We start from the raw sequence: 12,409 nt of genomic DNA on the forward strand, positions 1-12,409 counted from the left end.
TTTTGCCCGTTTCATTAGATATTTTTTCACACTTGTACTTGTATATTTAATATTTCTCTCTCGTCTATATCCTTATCCTCAGTTTAAAATATTCTTGAAACACTGCCATCCTAAATTGTCTACCTCTCAATCCTGCTGTTTCCCTGGCTATTTCCTTAAATGTCTCCTTTCCTTCCCAGAAAACTTCCTGAAAGAAAAGCTGGCACTTGCTGCTTTCAGTTCAGACTGGCCATTCTCTCACACCAGATTTCTAGTTTCTGTGCCCACCCCACCCTCAGTCCCACTGACGTTGCTCTACTAGGGTTGCTAAAGACTCCAGGTCATCAAATCCAAGAGTTACTTTTCAATCTTCTTCTGTTTGGCTGTTCACCTGTGTTTTGGTGAAAGAAAGAATGCATGTCTACACAGAGCATTTACAGGGGAGCAGCGTCATGTGAATTCTAATAATGGAAGATTTCTCCAAGGAGAAATCAACTCTTGGGCACAGAATAAGGGATAAGAAGTTCAACCTCACCTATCCACTTGCCAGCTGGACACTAGGACTTGACCTAATTAAGGGAGTTGACAGTTTTTTTGGTGTTTTGTTTTGTTTTGTCTTTACAAGCAGATGTTATCACCCCATTATACCAAGAAGGAAATTGAGGCTCAGAAAAAAACTTACAGATTGCCCCAAGTTACACAGTGGGTTACGGTCAGAGCTCCCTCCATCACATAGTGATAATAGCTATGACTTAATAACTACTGTATATCAGGCATGTGCTAAGAGCTTTACAAGGCAATACCTCATATAATCCTCTCCTAAAGTACAGACTAGTTTATACACCTTATTACAACTCCACTTGAATGTCTAATGGACATCTCGAAGGTGACACATTCAGAAATGAAATCAGGATCTTTTCCCCAAAACCTGCTCTACCTACAGCTTTTGCTATCTCAATTGATGGTGACTTCATCCTACTAATCGCTCAGTACAAAAAAAAAAAAAATTGCAGTCCTCCTTGACTCCTCTCTTTCACACCTCATATACAATTTCTCAGGAAACCCTATTGAAACTACCTTCAAAATATATCCATAATTTTCCCACTTCTCAGAACTTCTACTGCTACCAGCCTGGTCCCAGCCACCATCATCTCTCACTTAGATTACCTAGAGGCCTCCCAGCAGGTCTCCCTGCTTTTCCCTCTCTCGCCTCCCTCCCCTCGCCTCTCCTCACCCTCCAGTCTATTCTCAAAGCAGCAGGAGAAATCCAGCTAAGTTCTCCTTCTCGCCCATTGCAGCCTTGAGCTCCTGGGCTCAAACGATCCTTCCGCCTCGGTCTCCCAAAGTGCTGAGATTACAGGCGTGAGCCACCGCGCCTGGCCTTAAAATCCTTTTTAAAGGCACTTTGACATCCATTATCTCATTTAAGTCTAAAACACGAATTTCGACCTCCGCGCTGCTTTCTGCTTCCACCTGGCGGCAGCTGCATAAAGTGTTTCTCTTCGAACGCCGTCCCAAGTTTACCCGGAACTACTTAGCCCAGGGATTCCTGAGTGCTCCTCGGGCCAAAAGCAGAGAGCACAAATTCCGGAAGAAATTACCAACGGCGGGACCATTTCAGTGCTTCGAGAAGTATCACCAGTAACCAATAAGCAAAAAGCTCTAGCTCACGTGGTGTATATTCAGCCTATCAAGCTCCTGATATTCATGAATGCTGTCATTTCCGCTTCTGCCTCCTTCTTTCTCGACAAGATGGCCACACCGGCGGTACCAGCAAGTGCTCCTCCGGCCACGCCAGCCCCAGTCCCGGCGGCGGCCCCAGCCTCAGTTCCAGCGCCAACGCCAGCACCGGCTGCGGCTCCGGTTCCCGCTGCGGCTCCAGCCTCATCCTCAGACCCTGCGGCAGCAGCGGCTACAACTGCGGCTCCTGGCCAGACCCCGGCCTCAGCGCAAGCTCCAGCGCAGACCCCAGCGCCTGCTCTGCCTGGTCCTGCTCTTCCAGGGCCCTTCCCCGGCGGCCGCGTGGTCAGGCTGCACCCAGTCATTTTGGCCTCCATTGTGGACAGCTACGAGAGACGCAACGAGGGTGCTGCCCGAGTTATCGGGACCCTGTTGGGTGAGTGGTCAGAGAAAGTTAACATTCTTTTCTTCCTCCCACTTCTCATTTATCTCACTCCCCTAGCTCATTAATTCTTTAATTTCTGGTGTCCTACCGTCCTTTCCTCCCATCCCCAATGACCTCTTAATCTATATCTGCATCCTATCTTTTGCTATGACTTATCTTCTCAAGCACTTGCATCTCTCCTCTCTCTCCTGCCGGATTGCTGTCACTTTAAGCGACATAAGATACACAAGGAGTAGTTGTGTCATTTACTGAATATTTTATGCCAGTGGTTTACATTTATGCCAGTGGTTTACATTTTACATAAACAGCAGTTTATGGCAAGTATGATGGTCTGCATCTACCAAAAATGAGTTCACACGCCGAGTGGGAAGTCAGGAACCCTTGACTCCCTATACCAGTGACCACATATTTCTCCCTTATCCACTGACTAAATGTCATTGTTTTCCAGGTATTGACAAAGTTTTCTAACCAGTTGTCAAAGGAGTGGGGACGTTTGTAAAAAGACATTCCTCCCAACAAGTAAACCGGTTTGGCTGGAACCCACTTGGGATTTTATAGTGTTCTGCTGTCCTAAACGTCTGAGCCTGATCTGTGTCCCTCAGTGTCCCCTAATATTAGTACCTAATGTGAGAAACCCTGTTCCCCCATTTTCCATTTGGACGCAAACAGTTGTATTATCTGTTTATATTTCTGCCCTTAACCTTTAGGTCGAAGAATGACCCATTCTCTGCCTGTGTTCCAAATTTGGGGAATAGATATTTTATGTTAAAGTAGTTTGTAAAATGCAAAAGCACTAAAGAGGGATTGTTGATAATAAATTCCTTTCTGGAGACTATGCTGGTCCCATGAAATTCGTTTCCATTCCATCTTAGTGCCAGATTTTAAATAGCTTTGTGAATCCACTTTATTTACAAGCATACTTTCTCTTTCATACTCTTGAACATGTACTAGTTCTTACACCATAGAAGACAGTTGGTATATTGCAAAGCAGACAAGATTTGTAAGCAGACTTCACAAAACATTTGCCATGTGACTTGGGGCAGATTACCTAAAATCTGTTCTGTCAGGAGCTACTTTAGACTTAGTCTTTGTGAGAGCTAAATTAAAAACTTCTGACTATGCTGGCACACATTAGGTACAGCTGTTAGTTGCCATTCACCACATCAGGCCTGGACCACCCCAATGCATACAGACACACATTTTCTCTCCTTTATCTATCTTTGACAGTATAGCATTTTACAGAAACTTAAATTCATATTTTCTGAACATTGCTTGTCTTTTCTCAGACCAAGCTTTTGCGTTCTCTTTGCCACAAGTGTTTTTCCTGCTGTCCTTCATTTGTTTAAGCTCTACCTACCTTCCAGGTTCCCAGCAACAGCATTAAGTGCCGGTCCTCCATCCCATACCCGGACCCTCACTCCATTCTTAACCTTCCACAGCATGATGGTGTTCTGTAACTGTGCCCTGCTCTGAGCTTCTGTAATAAATTATTTTTGCATCACTGACTTGACACTCAGCAAATACTTACTCTTTTGGCTGCACTTTCTAATTTTCCAAGCTCGCTAGAGCTATTTAAAGAAACAATTCATTACCCATGATTTATGCTTTAGCGCCCCAAATATTCCAGTGATCCAGTCAGACCAGGTATAATCTAATCTACATCCTCAGATCCTCTTCCAGACTGGAATCATGGTACAGTGCTATAGGTGTTATAGAGGCAATACTTACAGAAGAATAAAGAATGGATTCTGCTTACTATGAACTTATTTCCTTAGATATTCATAAAACATTTCATTTGTCTAAATGAAGTCATTGGTGCTTTTTTTGTACCATAAAACTGTTAAGGTATTTAGAATTCAGAGTGTAATAAAGTGAGCTCTCCTGTAACCTTAAACTCAAGATAGAAATATACTCTTCAATGCAAATAATTAGAATGTAATATGATAAATGTTCTAATAGAAGGGTGTCATGGTGGCATGGAAATACAGAAGACTTAACTGTTTCAGAAGGTCGGGGAAAAGTTCACAAAAAAGATGACGTTTGAGCTGGGCATTAAAACAACTACAAGAAGTATAAAAAAGCCTGGTAAATCCACTGTCTGAAACATTCAGTATTACAGGAATGTAGGTGACAGGAGGTAGAGCAGGAAATGAAGCTAGCAGAGGGCAGAGCCCTAAGAAGTATTAAATAATTACAAACGTAAAGTGCTGTGAAGGGAATTACCTGGATCCCTGAGAAGACAAAATGGAAGTCTAACCTCATTTGAAGCTCTTTGGGGAAGCTCCTGAGCATTTCAGCTAACACTGAATAGGAATTAAAAATCACTCTGGAATGAGTGAGTTGAGAGGTAGGAAATAAAGTTGACAGGACATGGTGTGATCAGAAGTGAGGGATTAGAAGAAAATATCAGGGATGACTTCTGCATCTTTGGTTAAGTGTGAAAGAAGGAAGGTAGGGGTTGACTTCAGTCTGGGATGTATTCATTTTGAGATGCCCAGTGAGCATTCTGGTGGAGTTTTCAAGTAGAAAATAGAATATAAAGGTCTGGAGTGCAAAAGAGATGTGGGCAAGTATGTCAGGTTAGGAATTATGTCATTGGAATATAGAAGGTAATTGAACCCATAAAATTGGATGAGATCACCTAAAGCAGGGGTTGGCAAACTTTCTATAAAGGTCCAGACAGTAAATATTTTAGGCTTTGTGTGCAGTCTCTATCACAACTACTTAATTCTGCCTTTGTAGCAAGAAAGCAGCCATAAAAAAAAATTGGCATGTAAACTTTATTCACAAAAAACATTTCTAGATCAGGGCCTGGCCTAGAAAAGGAACATTGAGTAAAAAGACAAGAGAACAGAGACAAAACACTAAAAACCTAAAAAGTCAGGAAGAAGTAGCCAACAAGATTAGAAAGGTAGGAAGAAAACTAGAAGGAAAGTTTTAAGATGGGAAGTAAGTGGTCAAGTCTGTTCAACGCTGATGAGAGGTCAAATAAGATAAAGGATATATGTGCATTTGGTTTAGGGACATAGTTTCAGTGAAGGGAGCAGAAACCATAGTGAGTTGGAATTAGATAAACACTGGTAGATATAGACAACACTGTGGTTTCTGGTGGAGAGGGAAACTTTTAAATCCTGGGGTAGGAGGTTCCAATAGATTAGAAGAGAATGGAAAACTCAACGCAGTGGTCTTAGGTCAAGAAACAAATGTAGTGGGAATAAATAAATAAATAAAAGAAATACAGCCTGGGCACCATGGCTCACACTTGTAATCCCAGCACTTTGGGAGGCTGAGGCAGGCAGATCACTTGAGGTCAGTAGTTCAAGACCAGCCTGGCCAACATGGTGAAACCCCATCTCTACTAAAAATACAAAAATTAGCTGGGCGTGGTGATGCACACCTGTAGTCTCAGCTACTCGGGAAGCTGAGGCAGGAGAATCACTTGAACCCTGGAGGCAGAGGTTGCAGTGAGCCAAGATTGCACCACTGCACTCTAGCCTGGGCGACAGCAAGATTTCGTCTCAGAAAAAAAAAAAAAAAAATATGGAAATAAAGGTATCAGAACTAGAACAAAAGTTTGTGGTGAAAGACTGACTTCTAAGGTTCGCAGATAGATTTCTGGATGATGATAAGGTTAAGACTGACCATGGGACCAGATGGCTAAAGGGAGGTACAGATGAAGCTCCTGACGTCTCAGTGTCTGAAACTTGGCCACTATATTAGCAGTCTGTGTAACCATTAAAATATTCCAGGTAGCTCTGCAGATTAAATTACAGGGAGAAAGTGTAGAGGCTGAAAAACAAAGGCCGTAGAGTGAAGGTCTGGAATAGGCTAGTAGTGGAGAGTAACAGGCAAAAAGGAGACCTTGTAAGGGAAGAATAAACCCTATTTGGTGATGATTAGAGGGAGAAGTTGGCGATCACACCAGAGTTTCAGTTCCCTGGAGAATTCTGGTCCCATTGATGCACCGGACTAACCTTGGAGCGAATGAGTTCAGTTAGGTGTTCGTTGACATTGAAGAGATCATCAAAAGCATTTCAAAAGTAGTCAGAGGTTGTTGGGAGCCCTAGGATTATATAACACATGGACGATTCTCTCTTTCACAGGAACTGTCGACAAACACTCAGTGGAGGTCACCAATTGCTTTTCAGTGCCGCACAATGAGTCAGAAGATGAAGTGAGTGGGAATCCAAGCTGTCCCTCTGCAGTTTTTAGCTGTTCATTTGCTAGGCTCCCCTCACGGTCCCTCCCACACTCATAACTAGAGCTCCTGTAGCCAAGGAGCTTCTTCCCATTTGTACGTACTTCGTGGGCCTCTTCTGTTTATTGGGGGTGGCCTCTTGTCCTTTTTAACCAATTTTCTTTGGACTTCTGGCTTCTTAGCTTGCTTTCCTGCCTTCCCTCTTAGGTGGCTGTTGACATGGAATTTGCTAAGAATATGTATGAACTGCATAAAAAAGTTTCTCCAAATGAGCTCATCCTGGGCTGGTAAGTTGGGGAGGTGAGGGCTGGGGCTAATGGAAGGTCTCTTTGTGATTGCCAGTGTCTTTTGCTACTGGACTGGATCTTATACTCTTCCTTTTGGAGGCAAGAGTATTGCAAGTGTATTACTGACTGCGAGCAGTGGCTCAATGCCTGTAATCCCAGCTGGGAGGCTGAGGCAGGAGGATCACTTGAGCACAGTAGTTCAAGATCAGCCTGAGCAAAATAGTGAGACCCTGTCTCTACAAAAACATTTTTAAAAAACTTAGCCAGGCATGATGACACACACCTATAGTCCTAGCTGTTCAGGAGGCTGAGGCTAGAGGATCACTTGAGGCCAGGAATTTGAAGTTGCAGTGAGCTATGATCATGCCTTGCCACTGCATTCCAGCCTGAGTGACAGAGTGAGACCCTGTCTCTAAAAAACAAAAGGAAAGTGTGTTACCTGTAGGAACTGTGAATTCAGTGGGTTTTGCTGGTGGTTCTGATCCTGTGGGGCCAGGATATTTTGAATTACCTTGTAAGAGACTTGGAATTTTTCAGCAGCACTAAGTCAGCCTTTGATTTTATTTGACATAGTTTTCAGTGTGTGTATTGTTCTTGGCATTTGGTATCACTAGGTATCCCTACCATAGAAGTATCGGGTACCCTAAAGACACCCATGCCACTGTTGTGTTTGATATTGATGTCACATATAGACATGAGTCCACCGCTGTGTTCCGTTTCACAGGTACGCTACAGGCCATGACATCACAGAGCACTCTGTGCTGATCCATGAGTACTACAGCCGAGAGGCCCCCAACCCCATCCACCTCACTGTGGACACAAGTCTCCAGAACGGCCGCATGAGCATCAAAGCCTATGTCAGGTGACCACAGTCTTGGGCTACAAGGGCGTAAAACCGTGCCCAAATGCCATCCCTTCCCCACCCCAAGCAAGGTTAATTCCTTCCATGTGTAACTTGCTGTGTTCTTAGGAAGCCTGTTCCTCTCTCTCAACAGTTATTCTAAAGGTTTCACTCTGAAACAAAATCTGTGCCTGTAATTTCTACCACTGATCCTAGTTGTACTCCAGTTTCTACTCGTTGCCCTTTTAAGTATTTGAGCAAGCTGTCAAGTCATCTTTTGTAGGACCTAACTATTCTATAGTTCCTACAGCCAATCATCACATGGTATTCTTGTCATGATCCTTCACCACATTCATTACTTTTCTGAATTACCCATTAGTTTGTCATTATCTCTAGAACTCAGCACAGCACTCAGGGTAATACAGATTATAAGGATGACTGTCCTTATTTTGAACACATTTATTAACCCAGGATTGAGTGCAGTTTTAATGACAATGACATTACAGTGAACATGTTGAGCTTGCAGGTGGTTAAAATGCCAGTTATGAGGGATGTTGGGAAAGGCCCTGGTGGCATGCTGAGGAAGCAGCTGTGGGAGTTGGAAAGACCGTAGTCAAAGGGAAGGCAGCTGTTAGTGCATCTGTCAGGCTGTTGATTTTGTGCTGGTTTTGTGTCTGACACTGACATAGCCAGTTAACTCTTACACAGTAAGACAAAGATGGTGGATGCCAAGTCTTTATGAGCCAGTTGGCATACCACTAAGCACTAGCCATTGCCTGACTTCTTAACCTTCCCAGGTATTTCAGACTCCTCAAGATCCAGTATATATATATGTGGATCCAGTATATACAGTATATATATATAAGATCCAACTATATATATGTATATATATGTAGATAGATAAGGATATATATAGTTGACATAGTAAAGTAAAGATCCAGGTATATAACTGACATAGTAAAAACAATACCTTTAGTGAGATTACTTATAGCACCCGATCTAATTTGGTGGACAGGAGTTGGTTTCCTTTTTCAATGCTGATGAAGGGCGTAGTCCCAGAAAAGATTGGTCTCTGTCTGCTTTCCATGGTAGGCAGCTGTCTAGACAGCCAGCTCCACGGGGTAATTGAGTCCTGTCCTCTCATCACTGACACTGCACCGTGTGTGAAGTAATCCTTTAAAGGGACCAGGCCAAATGCAAAGGTCCCCCTTATAGATCAAGGGTTTGGTATGTGGGAAAAGCTAAGGGGAGAAAGTAACTTTTGCTCCCATGAGACCTCTGGGGTTCATTTGGTCCCACCCTTTCTATCAGAACCTTGAGAGCCATATTCCTGCTGTATCTGCTTTCTCAGCCCAGAATAGACATGGAAACCCTCTCCCAGGGCCATCTGTTTACTTTGGCTTCTCCTTCCTCAGCACTTTAATGGGTGTCCCTGGGAGGACCATGGGAGTGATGTTCACACCTCTGACAGTGAAATACGCATACTATGACACTGAACGCATCGGAGGTGAGTAACCTTTCCATACACTCTCGAGAGGTCATAGGCATTTTCAGGGAAGGGGGCTGCTATTTTGCAACATGGATGGAGGCCTTGGGTGGTTTAAAAAGGGACTATTGATCTAAGGTTTGTGAAGACTAGAAGTCACAGTCATCTCTTGTATAAATGGGGTTTAAGGAATTATTTGAGAAACTGTTAAAGGTGGGAAATTATCAGCACCAGAGGCCACATACCATTCACATGAGATCAAAACCAGTGATGAGCATACCAGGTAAAAGGAGTTGAGCTCTATTAGGAGGAAGAAAAGCTGATAAGGGCACAACAGGAAGTGTGACTGAGCAGACTGAGTCTAAGGGGAGTTGGGAAACAGAGTTAGTAGGACGTTAAGACCATCTCTTTCCTGGTGGGATGACTGAATTCTCTCTCTTACTGCCCACCACTGCCACTGCCACCCTGCCAACCAACTTCCATAGTTGACCTGATCATGAAGACCTGCTTTAGCCCCAACAGAGTGATTGGACTCTCAAGTGACTTGCAGCAAGTAGGAGGGGCATCAGCCCGCATCCAGGATGCCCTGAGTACAGTGTTGCAATATGCAGAGGATGTACTGGTGAGAGGGGAAAGAAGAAACAAAGGGGGAGGACATAGTTCTCCATCCTGGGATCACTGAGGCATGTGCTGATGAAATGGTAGGGCTCAGTGGTTATAATTAACTGCCTCATCGAGTCTTTGTTTTGGTACTCAGTCTGGAAAGGTGTCAGCTGACAATACTGTGGGCCGCTTCCTGATGAGCCTGGTTAACCAAGTACCGAAAATAGTTCCCGATGACTTTGAGACCATGCTCAACAGCAACATCAATGTGAGTGCCCTTTCTGAGCCCCTTCTTGCCTGGTTTCTTCCCCCACCTCAGCACATACACTCAAATGTGAAAAGAGTTGGGTGAGGTGACCTGGAGTAGGATAGAGACAGGGCTTCACCTATAGCGCCATTGAAGTCCAGGTTGGGAGGAAGGAAGAGGTGTGTTATGCGTGGTCGGAGACTTCCTTCCTTCTCCCGTGATTCCATTGTCTCATTTACTGCTGATACTACTGTGACTTACTGTCTAAATTCGTGATGGAAAGAAACACTAAAATTCAGAGGTTAATGAAAATGCAATTACTTATTTCCCCCATCTGAGTTCACAGACCCCCTATATTCCATCCATGGGTTTCAGCTAAGGCACCCCCAGTCTATAAGTGTATCAGTAGAGATAAGAAAGCCTTCTCAAGCATTTCCTTTCTGTCTTCTACCTTTTTGACTTTTATTCAGTCTCTCCTAGCTGTCATTTATCCACAGCTGTCCTCATACCCAGTGTCTACCATAGAGCTGGCCAAAGCCAGCCTTTTTGCTCCCTTTCCACCCAACCCCCCACTCATTGTGTATTCTTTGTCTTCCAGGACCTTTTGATGGTGACCTACCTGGCCAACCTCACACAGTCACAGATTGCCCTCAATGAAAAACTTGTAAACCTGTGAATGGACCCCAAGCAGTACACTTGCTGGTCTAGGTATTAACCCCAGGACTCAGAAGTGAAGGAGAAATGGGTTTTTTGTGGTCTTGAGTCATGCTGAGATAGTCAGTTGTGTGTGACTCTAATAAACGGAGCCTACCTTTTGTAAATTAATTTCATCTTATGTGAGTTTATTGCCGGGTGGAAGGGAGGAAAATGTTTTAGATCACACAGAAACTAGGAAGTGAATATTGTAGGTAGAGAAGTTGGTTATGTGTTTGGCGTGTTACTGTTTTACCAAACTGTTCTTTTGGTTTTCAATATGGAAAGGTGTCCATTGGCAAAACAACCTTTTCTTGAGGATTCATGTGATTTCTACAGGAAATGAAAATAAGAATCCATGGAGAAAAAATAGCTAAGAAAATTGGATGCTTAATCTGAACTAAAAGAGTAGAGTGTGTAGTCACTATCTTAAAATACATTAATAGTAAGATGGAGCTCTTTGCCACTTTGGTTCGAGGAGGCAGAATTAAGATCTGTGGGTTAAAGATTAAAGAGGTTTCCCCAAAACTTCAGAAAATTCTTAGGTGCTATCTGTAACTTGAGGGTAGAGCCTTGAGTTATATTGAGGTCTGCCAGTGGCTCAATTTAAGCAAAGACTAGATGGCATTTCCCAGAGGCCTTGTAGGCTAGAATACTTGCCTGTGTAACTTCAGACATCCATTTCCTCTGGTATCCTGGAGTTCCGCCTTGCCACTGTGTGTCTTAGAAATAAGTCATTATTCAAGAACTCAGGAAATTATACGTTGGAGTGAAAAGGTGAGTGAAGGCAACGGGGAATCAAAAAGGCCTGGATCCTAGTTCTGAGGTATGTGTAGCCTTAGGAAAGATAAATTATAAGAGTCATAAGATATGGATCATAAACATACATAGTCCATTAGGGTATTATGAGGATTCCATGAATTAATAAATGTCAGGTTAATCAACACTTGTGGAGAATATCGCCTGGTATGTAGTAAGCACAGGTAAGTGGTAGATACTATGATGCCTAAAGGTGAATAGTTGAAAGTAATAAGCAACATGAACCCCAGCCTGGAACTCAGTTCTGAGATATGTACCTTAGGAAATACAAGTTATGGGAGTCATAAAGTGTGGATAGTAATGATAGATAATTTCTTACAGGTAGGGAAATGTAAACAGATCTTATCGGCAAAATGATAATGACAGGCAAATTGTTAAAGGTAGGTTAAAAGTAGACAGCATGGTGGGAAGAAGGTTAATCAGAGTCAAAATGTTTCAGTGTTCTTACATTTTTGGGAGTAGCCAGTTAATATCAACTTAGTCTTTTTAAGTATGCATGATAAAATTCCGAGGTTAATTGCTAGAAGTATATATAATCTGTAAATGAATAGTGATGAGAGATGGTGGGATAATAGGGAAGAAACAAAATTTTAAATTTGAGAAATAAGCATAGAAAAGGTGGATAAAACAAAAGATGGCAAAACAAGTCCAAATAGATCAGTAATTACAATAAATGTATAAGTATTAGACTAGCCCAAGGAAAAGTTGCATATTAAAACAAACGCCAATCATATGCTGTTTACAGGAGACACATCTAAAACAAGGACATAAAGTTGTCCTGCAGCTGTGAGTAACAATATAGGTGAATGTTAATAATAATGTTGAATGGAAAAAGCTGGTGTCAGAAGACATGTACATTATGATACTCCAGAAGTTCAAAAACAAGTGAAACTTGTTTAGACATGCGGTTGGCTGTCTGTATATGTGGGTTCCACATCTATGGACTCAACCAACTACAAGTTGAAAATATTGAGGGGGAAAATTGTGTCTGGACTAAACCTGTACAGACATTTTTCCTTGTCATTTTTCCCTAAACAAGTAATCTAGAGATGACTTAAAAGTGTATGAGAAGGTATGCACAGGTTATATCCAAATACTTCATATTAGGGACTTGAGCATCAGAGGATTTTT

The 12,409-nt window shown here is 42.7% G+C and overlaps 1 protein-coding gene across 1 annotated transcript; it reads left to right on the forward strand.

Moving 5' to 3' along the window:
• Positions 1-1,275: 1,275 nt before the first annotated feature.
• On the forward strand, positions 1,276-10,591 carry EIF3F (eukaryotic translation initiation factor 3 subunit F). The gene is made up of 8 exons (XM_004050646.4): positions 1,276-2,095; positions 6,208-6,278; positions 6,510-6,589; positions 7,314-7,451; positions 8,846-8,937; positions 9,402-9,538; positions 9,674-9,787; positions 10,365-10,591. The coding sequence occupies exons 1-8, from the start codon at positions 1,687-1,689 to the stop codon at positions 10,440-10,442; spliced, it is 1,119 nt and encodes a 372-aa protein (XP_004050694.2). The 5' UTR covers positions 1,276-1,686; the 3' UTR covers positions 10,443-10,591.
• Positions 10,592-12,409: the final 1,818 nt, after the last annotated feature.

This window comes from Gorilla gorilla, chromosome 9 (genome assembly GCF_029281585.2).
Source record: "Gorilla gorilla gorilla isolate KB3781 chromosome 9, NHGRI_mGorGor1-v2.1_pri, whole genome shotgun sequence".
NCBI lineage: Eukaryota > Metazoa > Chordata > Mammalia > Primates > Hominidae > Gorilla > Gorilla gorilla.

Excerpts from the sequence above, each read along its gene's own strand:
- EIF3F (XM_004050646.4), top strand. The coding sequence starts at position 1,687 with ATGAATGCTGTCATTTCCGCTTCTGCCTCCTTCTTTCTCGACAAGATG. Across the intron at positions 6,279-6,509 it reads ACAATGAGTCAGAAGATGAA|GTGGCTGTTGACATGGAATT; the intron begins GTGAGTGGGAAT and ends CTTCCCTCTTAG. Across the intron at positions 9,539-9,673 it reads AATATGCAGAGGATGTACTG|TCTGGAAAGGTGTCAGCTGA; the intron begins GTGAGAGGGGAA and ends TTTGGTACTCAG.